At 51.6% G+C, this 21,068-nt stretch overlaps 1 protein-coding gene across 1 annotated transcript in view; it reads right to left on the reverse strand.

Moving 5' to 3' along the window:
• Nucleotides 1–3,969: 3,969 nt before the first annotated feature.
• rfx4 (regulatory factor X, 4) overlaps nt 3,970–21,068 on the reverse strand; it is a 30,543-nt gene continuing 13,444 nt past the window's right edge. The window contains exons 6-18 of the mRNA XM_061229565.1: nt 20,277–20,490; nt 19,558–19,635; nt 19,222–19,385; nt 17,732–17,832; nt 17,497–17,555; nt 16,538–16,682; nt 13,922–14,016; nt 13,128–13,245; nt 11,453–11,572; nt 10,307–10,471; nt 9,453–9,615; nt 8,251–8,386; nt 3,970–4,305 (exon numbers count right to left, since the gene is read on the reverse strand). Of these exons, the coding sequence (XP_061085549.1) occupies nt 4,033–4,305; nt 8,251–8,386; nt 9,453–9,615; nt 10,307–10,471; nt 11,453–11,572; nt 13,128–13,245; nt 13,922–14,016; nt 16,538–16,682; nt 17,497–17,555; nt 17,732–17,832; nt 19,222–19,385; nt 19,558–19,635; nt 20,277–20,490 (1,831 nt within the window). The 3' untranslated portion in view covers nt 3,970–4,032. The remainder of the gene's footprint in view (nt 4,306–8,250; nt 8,387–9,452; nt 9,616–10,306; nt 10,472–11,452; nt 11,573–13,127; nt 13,246–13,921; nt 14,017–16,537; nt 16,683–17,496; nt 17,556–17,731; nt 17,833–19,221; nt 19,386–19,557; nt 19,636–20,276; nt 20,491–21,068) is intronic.

Consider the following 21,068-nt stretch of genomic DNA (forward strand, 5'->3'; position numbering starts at 1 on the left):
AGCGCGGTGTTGGGCAAACTGCCGGGGCCCCCGGCTCCAAACAGGCCGCTCCAGCCCTGGTCGCAGGTCCTCCCCGCCCGTCGCCCCGCACCCCCTTTCACTCCGTCACACCCGGAGCGATGTCACATCCCACTGGTCTTTTGGCTGGTGAATCGGCGATCCCGATGAAAAGCCTTATTTGATGCAGAGATTGAAATTAAAGCGTAATGAGCTGCGCGTATACCCCATACCCCTCCTCTGCGCGCGCGCGCACACACACACACACACACACACACACACACAAGCGCTTCTAAAGACGCCGGTTTTTCCCACCTGCATCTTTCTCTTAGAGACACAGTATCAGTAGACAACGCTGCAGGAGAATTAACCTGTTGCTTGACCTGAATGGGGGGGGGGTTTACGTCATACTCCTGTATGTGGACAGAGTGTGTAGTCACGATTTTTACAATGAAAAACACAACTGGCCAAACCTTACACGGAATAAACGTTCCCACCTGAATGTCATGGTAAATTTACCTTCCAGTGCTAGATAGAGACAGCTGGCCCTGGGCGAAGAGACTGTCAGGCGTTGGGCTTCTCCCATGTCCCACACATTTGTCCCAGTCCAGTGTCTCGCTGTGGGCAGACCTTGGTGGTGAACTTTTATTGGGCTTGAGGGTAGCAGCGCTACGGGGTAGGGGATCATACTCTGGACAAAACCGGAAAGGTGAAAGGTCAGAGGTCACAGCAGGAAGGGGGGTCACGACCTAGCAGGCAGTTCTCTCCGTAGAAATGTAGTTCTTTCCGCAGCAATCATCTCTTAGTTCTCAATAGCCTTCAAAGTCCAGCTAAACTAACCCAGCTCCCATACTTACTGTTAATTGTTAATTGTTTCCATTATAGTCCCCTGTGAATGGATTTGGGCATAAATTAGGTAAAGGGCTACAGTACAGAAGTAGTCTGTTATTGTTCATTGCTCCTGAAGGTATTCTTTCAGAAAGGCTTCAGTTATCAAAGATATACAATGGTTTTCCAAAATTGGATTAAGATAAAAAAAAAAACACATTAAGAGAGTTAAGTGAACATATACACTCACCGAGCACTTTATTAGGAACATTTTAACTTTATTACACCTGCTTATTCATGCGATTATCTAATCAGCCAATTGTGTGGCAGCAGTGCAATGCATATCAGTGCAGTGCAATCATGTAGATACGGGTCAGGAGCTTCAGGTAATGTACACATCAACCATCAGGATGGGGAGAAAATGTGATCTAAGTGACTTTAACCATGGAATGATTGCTGGTGGCAGACAGGTTGGTTTGAGTATCTCAGAAACTGCTGATCTCCTGGGATTTTCAAATGCACTAGTCTCTAGAGTTTGAAAAGAATGGTGCAAAAAACAAAACAAAAAAAATCCAGTGAGCAGCAGTTCTGCAGACAGAAAGGCCTTGTTAACGAGAGACGTCAGAGGAGAATGTCCAGACTGGTCAAAGCTGACAGGAAGGTGACAGTAATGCAAATTACCACACATTACAACAGTGGTATGCAGAAGAGCATCTCTGAACACACAACGCATCATAACTCTAAGTGGATAGGCTACAGCAGTAGAAGTCTAAAAAAATAAGTCAAATAAACACCTAATAAAGTGCTCACTGAGTGTATATTTTGCATTTGATTAACATGGTGAATAATATTGAATACACAAATAAAAAAATCAACAAATTAATCTGGGGAGCAACTTGCATTTTGAAATGAATTAAATATTGTCCGTGGAATAATGTCTGTGATCATTCTCAGAGTCTTACATCTTGGCAAAAATGTAAAAACCAAAAAAAGGGGAAAACAATGTCCACATTTGAACTGGCACTTTAATGATCCGTACGTGTCCACAGAATCAAGCTAACGCATGTTGTCATCACAGAGTGCTTTTATTTACAGAAAAGTGACTAGAGATCTGAGAGTTACATCTTCATCCCCTTACGCTTATTATTCTTACCCATAGGGTAATAGGTCCACAGTAGCTTCAAGTGCATTTTACAACACTCATACAGTACCTAGGTTAATTTCCCCCTAACGAAACAAAATGAAACGAACCATACCAACAGCGAAAAATAACCCCCCCCCCAAAAAAAAAACAAAAACAAAACAAAAATAACCCCAAAACAAAACAGCAACAACAACAACAACAACAACAGAAAGACACCATGTTACGCAGTGACAGAAGATATGTCTACAGTAAGCCCTCTCTGACAAAACAGCCACAAGCCTATGAGGGGAAAAACACCATATAATTTCACGGCTCTGAACCTCTCTCTCTTTCAGGACGAGGGGAGAGAAAGGAGAAAGACTTTGACAGCGAGAGGAATGCTGGTGGCGGCGATCCAGGGGGGGAGTCTGCGTCAGCCGGCGTCTCCTCCGCGCCCAGTCGTTGACCTTCGGGCTCTGACGCACGTAGAGAGGCGTCGAGGCCCGTTGCTCGTGCCGCGGTCTGGACGGGCGACGCACTCCCTGCAGCCGCGCGGCCGCGGTTCTGCGGGACGGGGGGGGTGGGGGGGTGGAGCGGGCGCGGAGAGGTGAAGCGATGGGATCGCGCTGACGAGGGCTGGGCGTTTCCTGGCGGCTGCTGCACTCGACGTGCGTCAAGGGGAGGAATCACCCGGGGGGGGGGGGGGAATCACCCAGCCTGACTGATTATCGGGGCAGTTACTTCCTCTTGGGGGGGGGGGAGACCGCTGGCTGAGGGAACAGGCCGGAGTGTTTCCCAGGTGAGGGGTGGATAAACCGGTTTTGCTGGTGGGGAGGGTTGGTCTCTGGGGTGTTTCAGCAGCGGTGCCTCCGGAGCCGTGCGTCAGGTGACCCGTGTGTGTTCAGGCTCACCTTGCTGCGATGATTCAAGGGCACCTGGTTGTTTATTTTATTGGGCGGGGGGGAGGTGGTTGGCAGTCAGGGCCTGGTGGTTAGGGCCTGGTGGGGGTTGGTGGTAAGTGACTGGTGGGGGTTGGTGGTAAGTGACTGGTGGGGGTTGGCGGTAAGTGACTGGTGGGGGTTGGCGGTAAGTGACTGGTGGGGGTTGGCGGTAAGTGACTGGTGGGGGTTGGCGGTAAGTGACTGGTGGGGGTTGGTGGTAAGTGACTGGTGGGGGTTGGCGGTAAGTGACTGGTGGGGGTTGGCGGTAAGTGACTGGTGGGGGTTGGCGGTAAGTGACTGGTGGGGGTTGGCGGTAAGTGACTGGTGGGGGTTGGCGGTAAGTGACTGGTGGGGGTTGGCGGTAAGTGACTGGTGGGGGTTGGCGGTAAGTGACTGGTGGGGGTTGGCGGTAAGTGACTGGTGGGGGTTGGCGGTAAGTGACTGGTGGGGGTTGGCGGTAAGTGACTGGTGGAGGTTGGTGGTTAGGGCCTGGTGGGGGTTGGTGGTAAGTGACTGGTGGGGGTTGGCGGTAAGTGACTGGTGGGGGTTGGTGGTAAGTGACTGGTGGGGGTTGGCGGTAAGTGACTGGTGGGGGTTGGTGGTAAGTGACTGGTGGGGGTTGGCGGTAAGTGACTGGTGGAGGTTGGTGGTTAGGGCCTGGTGGGGGTTGGTGGTAAGTGACTGGTGGGGGTTGGTGGTAAGTGACTGGTGGGGGTTGGCGGTAAGTGACTGGTGGAGGTTGGTGGTTAGGGCCTGGTGGGGGTTGGTGGTAAGTGACTGGTGGGGGTTGGCGGTAAGTGACTGGTGGGGGTTGGTGGTAAGTGACTGGTGGGGGTTGGCGGTAAGTGACTGGTGGGGGTTGGTGGTAAGTGACTGGTGGGGGTTGGCGGTAAGTGACTGGTGGGGGTTGGCGGTAAGTGACTGGTGGGGGTTGGTGGTAAGTGACTGGTGGGGGTTGGCGGTAAGTGACTGGTGGGGGTTGGTGGTAAGTGACTGGTGGGGGTTGGCGGTAAGTGACTGGTGGGGGTTGGCGGTAAGTGACTGGTGGGGGTTGGCGGTAAGTGACTGGTGGGGGTTGGCGGAAAGTGACTGGTGGGGGTTGGCGGTAAGTGACTGGTGGGGGTTGGCGGAAAGGCGCGTTGATCACTTGGCCCAGCCGGCCGTGGCCTCTCCGTTGATGTAGGCGAACCCGGGGAAGTGCTGCACGTGCTCGTACTCAGAGTTCCTCCGGGGGGCCAGGGGGGAGTACAGCTCTCCCGCGGGGGGGTAGCGGGAGCTGGGTACGGGGGTGCTGCTGTAGCAGCCCCCTGCGGGAGAGACGTCGGCCCAGCGGGGCGCCACCGGGGCGGGGTGCAGCCGGGGCGTGCCTCCCATCAGACACGGGTCCATGCGGGTCATCTGGCTGTTCAGCGGGTACTGCCAAAAACACAAGAGCCATGTCACCAATCAGCATTCAGTTCACCAATCAGCATTCAGTTCATCAGTCATCACTCAGTTCATCAGTCACCAGTCAGTTCACCAATCATCACTCAGTTCACCAGTCAACACTCAGTTCATCAGTCATCACTCAGTTCATCAGTTCACCAGTCTGTAGCCGAGTGGCTAAGGGGCTCAACTGGGACCTGGAAGGTTGGTGGTTCTAATCCCGGTGTAGCCACAATAAGATCAGTCTGTTGGGCCCTTGAACAAGGCGCTTAACCCTGCATTGCTGCAGAGGGGATTAGCTTCTGCTTAGTCTAATCAACTCTCAGTCTCTTTGGATAAAAGTGACAGCTAAATAACTCATCTAATGTCACGTGCACTCTCAGAAATAAAGTGACAGCGGAGGTACATTTTTGTACATTCATTTCCCAAATGTACCCTGAAAGCACAGTTCCCTTTGGGTACAAATAAGCAACAACAAAAAAAAAGATACAAATTAATTGTACATTACTGGCTAGGTACAATTTTACATATCTATAGGGTACTGCCCCAGTGACAAGCATTTGTACCTGAGGCACTTTTCACACCTTTATTTCTGAGTGTGGAAGCAGCACAGCGAGCAGTGTGGTATAAACAGGACAGTGTGGTATAAACAGGGCAGTGTGGTATAAACAGGACAGTGTGGTATAAACAGGGCAGTGTGATATAAACAGGACAGTGTGGTATAAACAGGACACAATGGGGAGGTAAGTGGGCCTTGAGGATACAGATCCGAGTCCTAAAATGGGACCCCGAACACGGCTCCCCCAGTCACCCCTCATGTGTGAGACAGGACACCCCCACCCAAAACAGCAGGTGTGGAAACAGAACGAAGATGCAAAGCAGAGCTCGTGAAACGCTTGTGTTTTCTCCTGCGGGCCATCAGCAGGGCGACACCAAGAGACACACACACTCACACTCACACTCTCACTCTCACTCTCACTCTCACTCTCACTCTCACTCTCACTCTCACTCTCACTCTCACTCTCACTCACACTCACACTCACACTCACACTCACACTCACTCACACACACACACACACATACACACATACACAGATACACACACACACACACACACACACACTCACACTCACACACTCACACACTCACACACACACACACACACGCTCACACCCCGTTCCGTCCGTCCATCCGTCCGTCTTTCCGTTCACGCGTTTTCTGGCTTAAGCGACGTTGTTTTTTTCCTCCCGCCGGAGCACAGCCGTTTTTCGGGGGGAACGGCGGGTCAGGGCTTCTAAGAGCGACCAGCTGTGCGTATTTTCGTTGTCCCGGGCGACGAGCTGATAACACGGTGCAAAACAGGCCTGTAGGCCGAGGCTTTAAATAACATTGTCCCCCGCTCGGCGAGCCCTGGGAGAATGTGTCCTTTGAGCCCGCGGCCTCCCCCCCTTCCCGGAGACGTCCCGTCCGAACAGAGACGGGGCCCTGTTCCGCTTTTAAACCGCGCGGCGAGTGGAAGCGGCTATTTCGGGGGCCCCCCGGCTGGACTCTGGGGGTACAGACGAGTCTGTTATGAGGGGTGGAAAAAGGCCGTCGGCCGGCGCGGGGTCGGAGGTCGGCGGGGGGGGGGGGGGGGGGAACGCGCTGACCCCCCGTGCTCGCGTGCAGAGAGGGGACCGTTGAATAACAATATTTTAATAATGGGCCCGTGGCCCGTCTGGGGCGTGTGTGTGGGGGGGGGGGTGGGGGGTGGGAGGGGGCGCTCTGTGATGCCGGCACAGTTTCCGGAACGTTCTGGGGCTGAAGGCTGTGATCCGCTCCGGCACAAAGGCCACGTCTGTGTGAAGACCCTGCACAGGAAATGACCATCATCAGGGTCACCTCACCCCCGCCTAGCAGCACCCCAGCACCCTGCCACCCTCTCGCCCCGGATCCCCCTCGCTCTCTCTCTCTCTCTGTCTCTCTCTCTCTCTCTCTCCCCCTCTCTCTCTCTGTCTCTCTCCCCCTCTCTCTGCCTCTCTCTCATACTCTCTCTCTCCCTCTCTCTCTCATACTCTCTCCCTCTCTATCATACTCTCTCCCTCTCACTCATACTCTCTCCCTCTCCCTCTCCCTCTCCCTCTCCCTCTCCCTCTCTCTCTCTCTCTCTCTCTCTCTCTCTCTCTCTCGCCCCACAGCACCAGCCAGCAGTGTTGAGGTTCACACTTACGGCAGTGGGGTGAGTGCGTGCGGTTAGCACATAGAGCCCCACCGTGGGACAGAATCCACCAAACCCCGGGACCGCAGCAGCAGCTGATCCCAGCTCATTCCCACAGGGAAATCCCACCGAGAGCGGAATCACGCCTTTCCCACAATGCCGGCATTGAGCTCTGAGCCGGAGCGCAAAACACGAGGAGAAACCCACCAGTACAGTCAGCCCGCCGTCAGGCCCACACCCAGGACAGAACGTTCCAGAACCCCGGCTTCTTCCCAAAACACTCCCAGAGAAGCACCCTGACCCCCCGGACCGACGGGAGGGGCGTCGGGGCGAGCGGTTTGGACGGATACGGAAGGCTCCACCGGACGCCGACAGCCCCGCGCTGCGCTTTGTCGGCGGAGACACGGCATCTGCATGTCAATGAGCCCCGTCTTTGGTTAACCTCCACATTAACATTCCTCCACACCTCCCCCCTATAGCACCCGCTCCGACCGCCTCACAGGAGTTCCCCCTTGGCCCTCCGCTCCTCCGTCCTCCGCCTCAGTAACGTACCGGGCGGAGGAAGACCTGGGACGGTGTTTACAACCGAACACGCCGGGCGCTTTATCTTATCGCGGCCGCCTTATCCTGCCGTTTACGTCTGCTCCAGCGCCTTGAAATGGCGCTCGACTCTCTCCCAAGAAACCACGTATCTTCACCCTGCCCAGACTGTTTGCCCACTTGCTTCAACCTGAGATTATCTCAGCGGTGACATTTACACTGTACTGTAAGAAAAGCCACAGTTCAGTCGGCTATGTGTTTCATAAGGTCACACCCTATGAAACGTTACGTTCAGCCGTGCCTCGATCTGGTATTATATTGCATATCATCTTTCAATTATATAATGATACCGCACAGCAACGACCTAGGTACCGAGATTATGTTACATGTATCGTAATGTTTCATATTGACACTGAGTCGGCTGCTTCCTTGTCCAAGTCTGTTTTGAAAAAGAGATTCCGGATCTGAAACTTCCTGGTTAAATAAAGGTCAAATAAATTAAATAAAATGGAGCCCTGGCATTTTAATAATAACAATGCAACAATGCTGGAGCAACATCAGCGCACCCTACAGCCCACACACAGTACTACAGCGGATCCAGTGAATCTTTTACATTTTTTTTTACATATTTTACACCCTCCAGGCCACACATTACATTACATTATTGCATTAATGGCATTTGGCAGACGCTCTTATCCAGAGCGACGTACAACAAAGTGCATACCCATAACCAGGGATAAGTGCGCTGAAAGACCCTAGAGGGAAGTACAATTTCAACTGCTACCTGCACAACAAAGATAAGGACCAGGGCCAATTTGATTTTTTTTTTCCACACAGTGCTACAGGAGAGGCAGTGACTCTCTTACACCCAACAGCCCACACCCTACTACAGGAGCGGCAGTGACTCTCTTACACCCAACAGCCCACACAGTACTACAGGAGAGGCAGCGGCTCTCTTTCACCCAACTGGCCACACCCTACTACAGGAGAGGCAGTGACTCTCTTACACCCAACAGCCCACACCCTACTACAGGAGCGGCAGTGACTCTCTTACACCCAACAGCCCACACAGTACTACAGGAGAGGCAGCGGCTCTCTTTCACCCAACTGGCCACACCCTACTACAGGAGAGGCAGTGACTCTCTTACACCCTACAGCCCACACGGTACTACAGGAGAGGCAGTGGCGGGGGGACAGACCTGGGGGGAGGAGCGGTGGTAGGCGGGGTAGTGGAGGGGGGCGGTTATTCCAGCCTCATGGTGCAGGGCGGGGTACTGGGTCTGGATGGGGGTGTGGTGCTGGTTGGAGTAACTGGTGTAGTTGTAGCCGGTGTACCTGAGAAGAGAGAGCAAGTTAGACCACAAACACCACCCCACCTCTTAATCCCCAAACACTACGAATATTAAAACTCAGTTACATTATTAATTCTGATGAGCTAATACTGCAGGTTATGTACTGGAAGAGAAGGTCTGGGCGTGTCGTTTTGAAGGAAATGAACGAGAGGACATATCTTCATCGCAACTCTTCCATCCTCTTCTTCACCTCTATGGAGTGTCATATCTCTGGTCATCATACCTCGCTTCTAGTTTATGACATGCCATAACTTTACTGACGTAGCCAGTGCTCACTGTGTGCTGACTTGTGAGTTGTGCCTTATCTGACCTGCGTTCTGACGTTGTTCCAAATAAAATATATAATATTCAAAGGGGAAAGGCGCTATGTCCCACTGAGAAAGATATGGAGATGCAGCAGGGATAACCTGGATAAGAGAGAGAGAGAGAGAGAGAGAGAGATGGATTGAGAGAGAGAGAGGGAGAGGGAGAGAGAGAGATGGTGAGAAAGGGAGATGGAGAGAGAAAGAGGGAGAAAGGGAAAAAGAGAAAAGGAGATGGGGACACAGAGGGAGAGAGACAGAGAGTGAGGGAGAGAGAGAGATGGAGAGAGAGAGGGGAAAAGGGAGAGAGACAGTGAGGGAGTCGGAGAGAGAGAGGGAGATGGAGAGAGAGGGGGAGAGGGGTGGGGGGAGAGAGAGAGATGGCGAGAGAGAGGGGAAAAGGGAAAGAGAGATAGTGAGGGAGTCGGAGAGAGAGAGGCAGAGAGGGGGGAGAGAGAGAGATGGCGAGAGAGAGGGGAAAAGGGAAAGAGAGATAGTGAGGGAGTCGGAGAGAGAGAGGCAGAGAGGGGGGAGAGAGAGAGATGGCGAGAGAGAGGGGAAAAGGATAAGAGAGATAGTGAGGGAGTCGGAGAGAGAGAGAGGCAGAGAGGGGGGAGAGAGAGAGGCAGAGAGGGGGGAGAGAGAGAGAGATGGAGAGAGAGAGGGGAAAAGGGAGAGAGACAGTGAGGGAGTCGGAGAGAGAGAGAGGCAGAGACGGGGGAGAGAGAGAGAGGCCACGCCCCTTACCCGTGCTCATCCCGGTGGGTGTAGACGGGCAGCCTGGGGGCGGGGGTGGTGGGGGGGGCGGGGCCACCGCGCATGCAGGACAGCTGCTGGCCTCCGTCGCCGGGCGTGGCTCCCGACGTCGTCACTGTGTACGTAAGGGACCAGGTATATGACTGAACGCCGCCTGCCACGCACACACACACACGCACGCGCACACACGCGCACGCACACACACACACACACACACACAGATAAAAGCAGAGTCTCACGTCAGCAGCCAGCCGCAGAAACATGCTCTCTAACATCACAGCTTCTGCCCTGTTTCATATCCAATCGCTGGGCTTGCGCTCTCGCTGGTATGGTCACGCTTTTCTTGCCCGTGTTGCTCATAAATTCTGGTTCGATGTTCTCTTACATTACAGTGATTTAGCTGATGCTTTTATCCAAAGTGACTTAAAGTTTATCCAACTAAGCAGGGGCCAATCCCCCCTGGAGCAATGCGGGGTTAAGAGCCTTGCTCAAGGGCCCAATAGCTGCACTGATGTTGCTGTGGCAACACCGGGGCTTGAACCGCCAACCTTCCGGGTCCCAGTCACGCACCTTAGCCACTAGACTATAGGTTGCCTCTTACACTGTAAGTCACTCTGGATCTGATAAGAACATCTGATAAATGAACGAATGCAATACAATATAATGTGAAGTCATATTTACGATCCTGGATTCTAACTGGATAACTGACCATCCTCCACTTAGCAGCAGTGCCCCAATAGCGCCCCCCCTAGCCATCCTGACATTAGTAATCTAAACACCTTCTCCTTCCATATTTAGATCGAATAGTTTTGTCAACAAAAGGGTTTTTCCTTCCTGGACCTCACCTGTGGTTGCCGTGACGCCGGGGTAGTCAGGTGACTGCGTGGCCCCAGGGGACTGAGAGGCGGGGCCCACCGCGGACGTGACGGACTTGGCGGGAGAGTAGGGGACCGGGGACGCCGGCGGGGGCGTGGCCTCCAGCATCAGCATCATCTCCTCGGGCTTGTCTGCTGAACGGACGACATGTCAATCATCCGCCCGGGAGGCGGGGCCTCCGCCCAGAAAGGCGGGGCTCATCTGTCACAGGCAGATGCTCCAGCTCTCATTGGAGGGAGCCTGCCGTCAGTTTTGCTCCCAAACTGTCGTGTTTAAATGAACCGTGGCGATGTCGGCCACGACAAATTCTGTTTTTCCTCAATTTAGTTAATTCTTCATTACCATACGAACACGTCTGGTACATATTCTCAAAAATGTACAAAATTGTTATATCATATAATATGTGGGGTTTTTTTCCGATCCACTGGAAAACAAGATTTTATGTCATCGTGTACCAGTGGGCGTGTATCTCAATCAAATGTCTGTCAATTTCCCCAGTGACAGATCACCCTCATCATTTGACGTCAGTCCAATCAACTCCCCCCTTCAAAAATTCCCCCAGAAAGATCAGTTTCACCCGCGTATACGTCGTATCACAGAAGCTAGTGCCGCTCTAACTTTCAGTTTGCCTTTAAGTGAAAACCCAGAACCCAGACTTCACAGTCTATCAACTGTGACATTGGCTCAGGAGGTAAAAACAGTCGTCCGGTAGTCAGAGGGTTGCCGGTTCGATCCTGCCCTGGGTGTGTCGAAGTGTCCCTGAGCAAGACACTGGGGTATGCACTTTGGTTACGGGTATGTACTTTGCACTTTGCTGTACGTCGCTCTGGATAAGAGCGTCAGCCAAATGCCATTAATGCAATGTAAAAGACACCTAACCCCTCAATGCTCCTGACGAGCTGGTTGGTGACTTGCATGGCAGCCAATCGCCGTTGGTGTATGAGTGTTAGGTGTCTTGCTCAGGGACACTTCGACACAGCCCGGGCGGGGGATCGAACCGGCAACCCTCCGACTGCTCTTACTTCCTGAGCCAATGTCGCCCTTGTCGCTACGTACATGCTAACCATTTAGCATTTACCAGACGGGGGTCATGGGTCGCGTGCTCCAGCTCTTACCTGTGCTGGCGTCTCCCCTCATGGCCCTCATGAGCTCGTTGGCCCTCTCCTGGCAGTGCAGAGACTCCAGCAGGTACAGCACGTAGTCATCGAACATGAGGTGGATGAGGTGAAAGGACCCTGCGAGGCAGAGTGGGAAAACTACATTACCCACAATGCCTTGAGGTCCGAGCAGGAAGTGGACAAAACTGGCAGGCAGGCAAATGTACTTATTTGTCACACGACTGTGGGCCATCCTGGGAGTCAGGGTGTGTGTGTGTGTGTGTGTGTGTGTGTGTGTGTACACAGCACATAATGTAAATCACAGGCCACGACAGACGCAGAGCTGAGTTCTCACTCCTCTCCACGGTACCGCGACGCGACGCTGTCCTAAGAGGCCGCTCCCTCTAATAAACCAGCGCCGGGGCCCCCGCTACAACAGGATCGTAAAGCTGAAAAGACGCGGGGGCCGCGGAGGAAGTGGGGGGAGGGGCCGGGGCGCGGGGAGCTGCTTTTGTTCGGCGGCCATTTTGTTGTGCTGCGCTGCTTCATCAAAACGTGGCGTCCTGCAGTGCCTTTGATATCCGTAGACAGGCCCAGGGGGAGGGGGGAGGGGGCAGGAGGGAGGGGGGTAGGGTCTCTATCTATTCCAGGCTATCCGTCATGCGTGGCTAATGGAAAACCCAAAAGGGTCTGCCCAGTGCGCTGACTTTTGGCCGGGGGGGGAGGGGGGTGTTTCTGGCTCCAGCAAAGGTTTTCGGAGATGACTGTCAAACCGGCGGCCGAGCAACGGGTCCCCGTCCAATCAAAAAGCTTCGATTCGTCGTCTCCTGAGGTGAAACTAAGGCCGGGGTTGTTGTGCGGTCCAGTCGAGCGCGTTCTGAAACCCTTCGACACTGCTGTGGAGAGATGGTAGGCGATGGCGCTGGAGCCCAGCAAGATCTCCACTCTGGTCAAGATACTCACACCGGGGTACGCTTGCCCTTTCACCCCCGTGATACAATTGTCACGTGTTTTTTAAAAACTTACATTTCTGTAAATGTTTTTTATGTTATGGTTCATAACCAGGCTGCAAGTGGGCAGAAATGCCTGTGTAGGGAAAATACATATATATATATATATATATATATATATATATACATATAAAATATATACATATAAAATATATACATATAAAAAATACATATAAAAAGATATATATATATATATATATAGAGAGAGAGAGAGGCTATGGTGTGTGTTAGGGTGTTAGTGGTAGAGAGGGGGGTGTGTGGTGTGTGTTAGGGTGATGGGGGGGTGTGGTGTGTGTTAGGGTGATGGTGGCAGAGGGGGGGTGTGTGGTGTGTGTTAGGGTGATGGGGGGGTGTGGTGTGTGTTAGGGTGATGGGGGGGTGTGTGGTGTGTGTTAGGGTGATGGGGGTGTGTGGTGTGTGTTAGGGTGATGGGGGGTGTGTGGTGTGTGTTAGGGTGATGGGGGGTGTGGTGTTTGTTAGGGTGATGGGGGGTGTGTGGTGTGTGTTAGGGTGATGGGGGGTGTGTGGTGTGTGTTAGGGTGATGGGGGGGGGGTGTGGTGTGTGTTAGGGTGATGGTGGTAGAGGGGGGTGTGGTGTGTGTTAGGGTGATGGGGGGGGGTGTGGTGTGTGTTAGGGTGATGGTGGTAGAGGGGGGTGTGTGGTGTGTCTGTGGGGGACTCACCGAAGCTGGGGGCGCTGTGCAGGGTCATGTCCCGGATCACTCTGGTGCCGAAACACGACCACATGAGCAGAAACTGCTGAGCCAGCTTCTTCAGGCACCCAGCCCTCTTCCCCGACACCTGCAACAGCATTACCATTACCAGACACTGAGGGGTGTGTGTGTGTGTGTGTGTGTGTGTGTGTGTGTGTGTGTGTGAGTCTGTGTAAGCGTGTGTGTGTGTGACTGTATGTGTGTGAGTGTGTGTGAGTCTGTGTAAGCGTGTGTGTGAGTGTATGTGTGTGTGTGTGTGTGTGTGAGTCTGTGTAAGCGTGTGTGTGTGTGTGTGTGTGTGGTGAGTGTGTGTGTGTGTGTGTAAGGGGGGGGTTAACCTCCAGGACCAAACATGTCATCAAGTCAAGCCCCCTCCCTCCCAAGCATTGTCCACTCCTTCTCAGAGGTTCCCACGGCAACCAACTTTAACAAGCCCAATATCTGGCACATAATGTTGACAGAGGGCCGTCAATAAAGACGTCATTATTAACTCAGGAGAACGAGAGCAGGGGCAGGCGCTCAGAAGCACAGGACAGAGGCGTTCCGATAACGTCTTCCCCTCCAAAACCGCAGCCTTCAATATCTAACAGCTATCATAAACACAGGTGATCCAATCATGGTTTGCCCTCTCGTGTATATTTCCCTAAAGTCGTGGCATCGGTCGTGTTGTGAGTGGCTCAGTCCAACATTCTGCTTCAGGGTCAGGCGTTCATATTATTCATAATATGAGTGTTATTTGTTTGAGGAACAGGGCCTTTACTGACCTTCACCACACAGCGGTCCACCATGGAGTCCAGCCACTCGATGTAGGCCTCAATCGGAGACTGTTCTTCCAGCAGCCGGTCAAACTCCTGGTACACTGCAGGGAGACGGTGGGACAGACGTTAGCACCGCACGGCTAGCACCATGCAGTTAGCATCGTGCAGTCAGCGCCCTGCAGCTAATGCTGCACGGCAAGCACAACACAGCTAGCCCCGCAGTTAGCATGACACGGCTAGCATTGTGCAGTTAGCGCCTTGCATCTAAATGCTGCACGGCAAGCACAACACAGCTAGCCCCGCAGTTAGCATGACACGGCTAGCACGACACAGCTAGCATCGCGTAGTTAGTGCGACACAGCTAGCACCGCGCAGTCAGCGCCCTGCAGCTAACGCTAACACTGCACAGCGGGCACAACACAGCTTGGACCACGCAGCTAGCACTGCACAGCTAGCATCGCTTAGTTAGCGCAACACAGCTTGGAGCATGCTGCTAGCACTGCACGGCTAGCATCGCGTAGTTAGCGCAACACAGCTTGGACCAGGCAGCTAGCACAACACAGCTAGCCCCTCGGTTAGCACTGCACAGCTAGCCCCAAGGTTAGCGCTGCACAGCTAGCCCCAAGGTTAGCGCTGCACAGCTAGCCCCGTGGTTAGCGCCCTGCAGCGAAACCGTCCGCACTGGTGGCTGCACGTGCCGAGCGGAAAGGCCAGTCCACTATCCCTGAGAAAGGCAGCAGTTACCAGGGCAACAGAACATCATTCCACAAGATAAATAGCGATGAACACAGGCTTATAAATTGCCCTTTTGTTTACATCCAGCAACCGTAAGCTCCAAAAACCAAAGATGAAAATTTTGAAAGCAAAAGTGGTGTAAGAAAACAACGGTAAATTATTCAGCGACAAACCCACTGCAATACACAACTCTGGCTTATTGATCCATATGAAAGTTCAGTAACACGACAGAAAAAAGGGATTAAACATTCAAATTGTGACGTTAAATATTGTGATTTTGCGATGTTCATGCTAAATGTGAGTAAACTAAGTGGGCAGTTACACATAATAAATAACAAATAAAACAAATTCTCTGAATTCTCAGTCTTAAAGGCTCGTCTCTTGCGTGAGCATTAACAGTCATTATGACGAAAAAACGGTCGATGCATTTTTAAGGAAATTTAACGCGGCTCTTAATGGGTTATTAAGCACGGATAACAGTGCTATACCACGGTCCCTATCAACAGGTCTCCAAAATTACATTTAATTAATTCAGCCCATTGTTCCCGCCCTGGGCTCCGGTATGGGGGTCTCGATCAGCTTCATTCTGGTTCAAAGAGAAAGCTGAAAGGGGCCTTTTCACCACGGGCACGACAAATCTCTGAGTTTTGACCCCGTCAGCCCTCGGCGGGGTCACCTCTGAAATGCATTGGAGACGCTCTCCGGGGAGTTTGGAAGCAGAATAAACGCGTTTAACCTTTCGGTCGCCGGGACCGCGTTCTGGCGCTCCCGGCCGTGGGAATAGACGCGCGGCGGTTGACGCGGATGACTCTCGGGAGTGCAACAGCGTAGGCCGAGGCTGCCCGCAACTCGACTTCTACGCCTCGCTCCGTCGCTGTTACTAACAAGCCGACCGGCGCAAACCATCCTTAAAGGTGCAATAGGTAGGATTTTTGTGTTATAACGTTGTCGCAAGACCACTGTAAATCCCTTCCTATCGTTGAAAGAGGCTCGCTGACATGTTGACTCACCCTCTGCCTGTGTTGATAGGCTTTAAATTTGTGTTTCAAAATACACAGTTGACGGCCCGACACTCTGTAACAAAACATTGTATAACTGTACAATAATTCAAGCTCATTGGTTGAAAACAGCCAACGGCGTTTCAACCTCAGCACGTTTACAGAGAAGGGGGAAGGATAAACAGTGTTGTGGTTTGAAGGTGTTTGTTGCTGCTATTCCTCTCTTGACTGTTAGAAGTCCGAAATTACCTATTGTACCTTTAAGGCTCATCCACACAAGAACTATAACTAGAATGATAACTAGAATGATAACGAAGTGAGCAACCACACTGCTGAACGATGCCAAATTACTGCTCTGTAAAATGTCTCTCAGCTATGTCATCTGGCATTTTGCAAGTGACAGCCTGGAAATGTTTTATCGTTCACGCGGCTGGAAAGAAACGCTCAGAAAGTGATCCCAAAGATATCGTTCGTCACTGTCGCTATAGTCTCGGTGCGGACTCCACTTGAGTTTCTTGTACAATTTACTACAATTTCAAAAATTAGATATTTATGGTCATCGTCAAAAGTTATCGTTCTTGGCGTAAATGGGCCTTCCCAACAAATTAACTGCAGCCGTCAACAGACCGAATAAGTGTGTGTGTGTGTGTGGGTAGGGAAGATCGGGGTCTGTTGTGACACGGGGTCTACTGTTACGCAACGTTTTCTGAGCACAAAATTGACACAAAACCGCTCTGTTTAAATCTGAGGTGAAAGAGGACGTTTATGGGGATGTGCAATGTGATTTACTGCAGGCTAGCTTGTTTCGGATCGGGGGGGAAAAAACCATCGGGTAACAACGGACCCCGCGTCACAACAGACCCCGCTCTCCCCTACGGTGAGCACTCACGCTGGATAATGAGCCTCCGCTGCTCTTCGCGCGAGTCCTCCATGGTGTACAGCGTTTGCTTGGTGATGCTGTTCAGGTCCACGTTCCTCCAGTCCTCCAGCATCTGGAAGGTGATGTCCGCGCTGTGGATAACAGTTCGGGAGGCCTTGGTAAACAGAGCACACGACAGCCATTTAGAGTCAGAGACACAGGGGTTCAACAGCACACACACTTTAGAGTCAGAGTCACAGGGGTTCAACAGCACACACACTTTAGAGTCAGAGACACAGGGGTTCAACAGCACACACACTTTAGAGTCAGAGACACAGGGGTTCAACAGCACACACACTTTAGAGTCAGAGTCACAGGGGTTCAACAGCACACACACTTTAGACTCAGAGTCACAGGGGTTCAACAGCACACACACTTTAGAGTCAGAGTCACAGGGGTTCAACAGCACACACACTTTAGAGTCAGAGACACAGGGGTTCAACAGCACACACACTTTAGAGTCAGAGACACAGGGGTTCAACAGCACACACACTTTAGAGTCAGAGACACAGGGGTTCAACAGCACACACACTTTAGAGTCAGAGTCACAGGGGTTCAACAGCACACACACTTTAGAGTCAGAGACACAGGGGTTCAACAGCACACACACTTTAGAGTCAGAGTCACAGGGGTTCAACAGCACACACACTTTAGAGTCAGAGACACAGGGGTTCAACAGCACACACACTTTAGAGTCAGAGACACAGGGGTTCAACAGCACACACACTTTAGAGTCAGAGACACAGGGGTTCAACAGCACACACACTTTACACAGAGAACACGCACATATTTATCATAACATTTTACGCATCACAAAATTATGCCCTCGGCTTATATTCATAAATTATATATGCATAGACGATACTCATATGAGTACATTTTCACAATCAGATTGTTTCATAAAAATAATAAAACAAAAAAATTCATACCTGACAAAGATGGTTTAAAGATGTTTGCCGTCTTAGAATCTGCGAAAATCTCCTCGACACTAAAAAAAGAAAAAAGAAAATTGATTTTGAAATGTGAAAACTCAAATTCCTTAAATTCAATAATAATAAAATATGAAAACTGTCTGCACTCTTTTCTACCTGCAATGCTTTATATAAGTACTGCAACATGCTGTCATGTCTCCAGAATTACGTTGACTGCAAAAATAGTACGTACGCTCAAACTTGATGTTCCGCAGGTTCTCTGGCAGGTCGTGTAGAGCCACCTTCAGCCACTCGTCCAGCTGTTTGGCAAACTTCCGGATCACCTGCGTCAAACTGGAGAGAGAGAGAAACACCGGAGTTTCACTGGCCACGCCCGAACACCTCCCAACAATTCCCTGCCAATCGAAAGAAACTCATCTGAAAGCCCTTGAGCGATTCTCCAATTTATTATTATTGTAACAACAACAATAGTAGTACTAATTTAAAAAAATTATAATAACTTGTAATTGGCTGCAGTGCTGTAGTTTTCTTTGCATGCTGAGCTCTGATTGGTGGCCTGTTCTGGGCCTGTGTGATTGGCTGCAGTGGTGCAGTTTCACTGTATGGTGAGCTCTGATTGGTGCACCGCGCTAAGCCGTGATTGGTGCACTACGCTGAGCCCTGATTGGTGCACTGCGCTGAGCTCTGATTGGTGCTCTGCACTGAGCTCTGATTGGTGCTCTGCGCTGAGCTCTGATTGGTGCTCTGCGCTGAGCTCTGATTGGTGCACTGCGCTGGGACAGTGGAATGCCAAGTGGCTGGGGGGAGCTGATTAAGAGCTCTGGTAGTGCCCGGGCTAATCTGCTCACGGAGCACTCTGCCCCCTCACCCTGGGCCAGGGGGCAGGATTAGGGGGCTGGAAGTCACAGAGAAACCTGAAAGAATAAAAGTCTGGTGCTCCCCCCTGGCCCCCGACACGGTTAAACCCCTTCCTCAATACCCAGGCAGGCCCTTCAGGGACATTATCCCCCTTCAGAAGTGCCTGCTGCGTTTTCTCTCTGGCCCGGGGCACCAGAAGACCTGTGATGCTGTTAGAAATGAGCCGGCCCCAGAGTGCACTCTGTGACCTGACAGCACTCCAGATTTTCCCTTTTTTTTTTTAGGAGAAAAGACTCTTATCACATTATGTTCAAAAACCACAACGATAGCACAACTTGGCGAGGCATTTATACTGTCAACAGCTAATATAACAGCATACACTCAGAAAAAAACAAACAAAAAAGCATAAGTGCTTGTCACTGGGGTGGTATGCTATACGACTGCAAAGCAAAAGGCACTTGTCAAAGGTACTTAGTCGTACCAAAATAGATCCAAATTGTACATGCAGGGTCCATTTGCAAATGTGGTCCATATAGAATATAAATCACCTGCGCTGTCCCTTGGGTTCTCAGCGTGTATGCTGACGTTAGATACTGGAGATCATGTTCCTCACTCAGTGAGTTGACAGTAATATCTGTAGCACAGTAACACTTTGTGTCTCATTATTAATATTTTCATTAAAAAGGCCTAACTAGGGGCGGGAGTGGGAAACGGGCAACAGCAACAATCTCCGTATGCAGAACATCAGCTACACAAACCCGGTGTAAACTGGCAGTAACGATCTCTTGGCATTGTCCCTACTCAAATAAACATTAAATCAAATAAATACATATTAAAGGAGCAGGCGGCGTTGGCGCCCCCTACCTGTCGGGCAGGGCCTGCAGCACGGTGGGCATTAGGACCCCGGAGATGGCCTTGTACAGGATGGAGTCGCACACCCCCACGATGTTCACCACGGTGGAGGAGCCCAGCACCGGGAGCATGTGCGGAGGCATGCCCTGCCAGAAGTGGAGCAGGAAGCACTGCACCTGCGGGGACGGAGCCGAGCATCGTGGGAAATGTAGTTTTATACCAGTGTTATGGCAGGAGGCTGTGCAAAAGAAAAACGCACACAGGCACACACACACACACACATTTACACACACACATACACACATATTTACACACATACGCACGTTTACACACACACAGTGGACTTACCTCGTCGAAGTTTGCTCGTATAACAGTGTCCAGTATCCTCTGACAGTGCGTTCTGTACATCATGATGAAGGTGGAGACCTGGAGAGGAATGATTCAGGACGCTGGTCATGATGTGGCTGTGGCTACTGCACCGCTCAGCGCTCACGTCATCTTTCATGAGACTCGCCACCAGCAGCGCTGACAAAGAATCCGTCAAACTATTTTTAGCTCTGGATAAGAGCGTCTGCCAAATGCCATTAATGTAATGTAATTTAATTCCACTCATTTTAAGCGTATCCAATTCTGAATAAATACGTGCTTGATGAATAAATAAATGAATTGTATTTCCATATCTCCAGGAAAAACTTTCCAACAGATTCGCACGTATAAACTCAACGCAGGGCGCAGTCCCGGACGTAGCATTTGGGGGTTGGCTAGCCTCGCTCCCCCCCGGGGTTCATGTAAAACAGGGCTGTGTTTAGACCACGCTGCAGTACATGGGCTGTGCCCAGCGCCAGCGCTTATCATGGGGGGGGGACAGAGGAGACAAAGAGCAGAGCCACTTAAATCCCCAAAGTCCTGTACGGAATCCGCATCCTGTTGGGAGGGGGGTTACGGGGTGGGGGTGTGGGAGGGAGGGGGTGATGGGGGAGTGGGGGTGTGGGAGGAAGGGGAGGACGGGGCAATGAGGGTACAGGGGTGGGGGTGGCGGGGGGGGGGGGGGGGTTCGGTCTGTTTACCTTCTCCTCTGACAGACTGGGGGGCAGATTTAGGTCTTTGACATTTGGGAACTCTGGCAGCAGCGTGCCCAGTTTGGAGCGCGGTGAATAGGCCACTGTCTGCTTGGTCACCTCCTTCTTGCCCGTCTCCGTGACCCAGGCCGCGCCCTTCTTGGAGTACATCACGTCGTAGTACTGCGAGCTCTCCTTCACCGCGATGCCGTAGTAGTGGTACCTGCCGGGGCGCAGGGGTCAAAGGTCAGGGCCGCGCAGCCGGGGCGCAGGGGTCAAAGGTCAGGGCCGCGCAGCCGTGGCTAGGAAGCTTCTGGGAAAAGCCCAGCTCTCCATTTTTAGATAAATAAGAAATAATTCCAATAAATAAGGAAAATGCCGCATTATGAAACGAGAGGAGGAGCTGGAGCGATTGATTATTACACGTTATTTAGCTGACGCTTTGATCCAGAGCGACGTACAGTTGATTAGACTAAGCAGGAGACAATCCTCCCCTGGAGCAATGCAGGGTTAAGGGCCTTGCTCAAGGGCCCAACGGCTGTGTGGATCTTATTGTGGCTACACCGGGGTTAGAACCACCGACCTGTCGCGGGTCCCAGTCATTTACCTTAACCACTACGCTACAGGTTGATTGAGATGTCTATTCCCAGCCAGTGAGAAGTGTAAAGTTGCTCTGGATGAATACATAATAGCTAACGCATGGACTGAGGTTTGGAGATATTTACTGCTGAAGTGTAGCGCCATGATTTGTGAATACAATTAAGAACTCACTCCAGAATGCCATCATTTGTACAGATGTTA

This window comes from Conger conger, chromosome 19, assembly GCF_963514075.1.
Source record: "Conger conger chromosome 19, fConCon1.1, whole genome shotgun sequence".
Taxonomy (NCBI): Eukaryota; Metazoa; Chordata; class Actinopteri; order Anguilliformes; family Congridae; genus Conger; species Conger conger.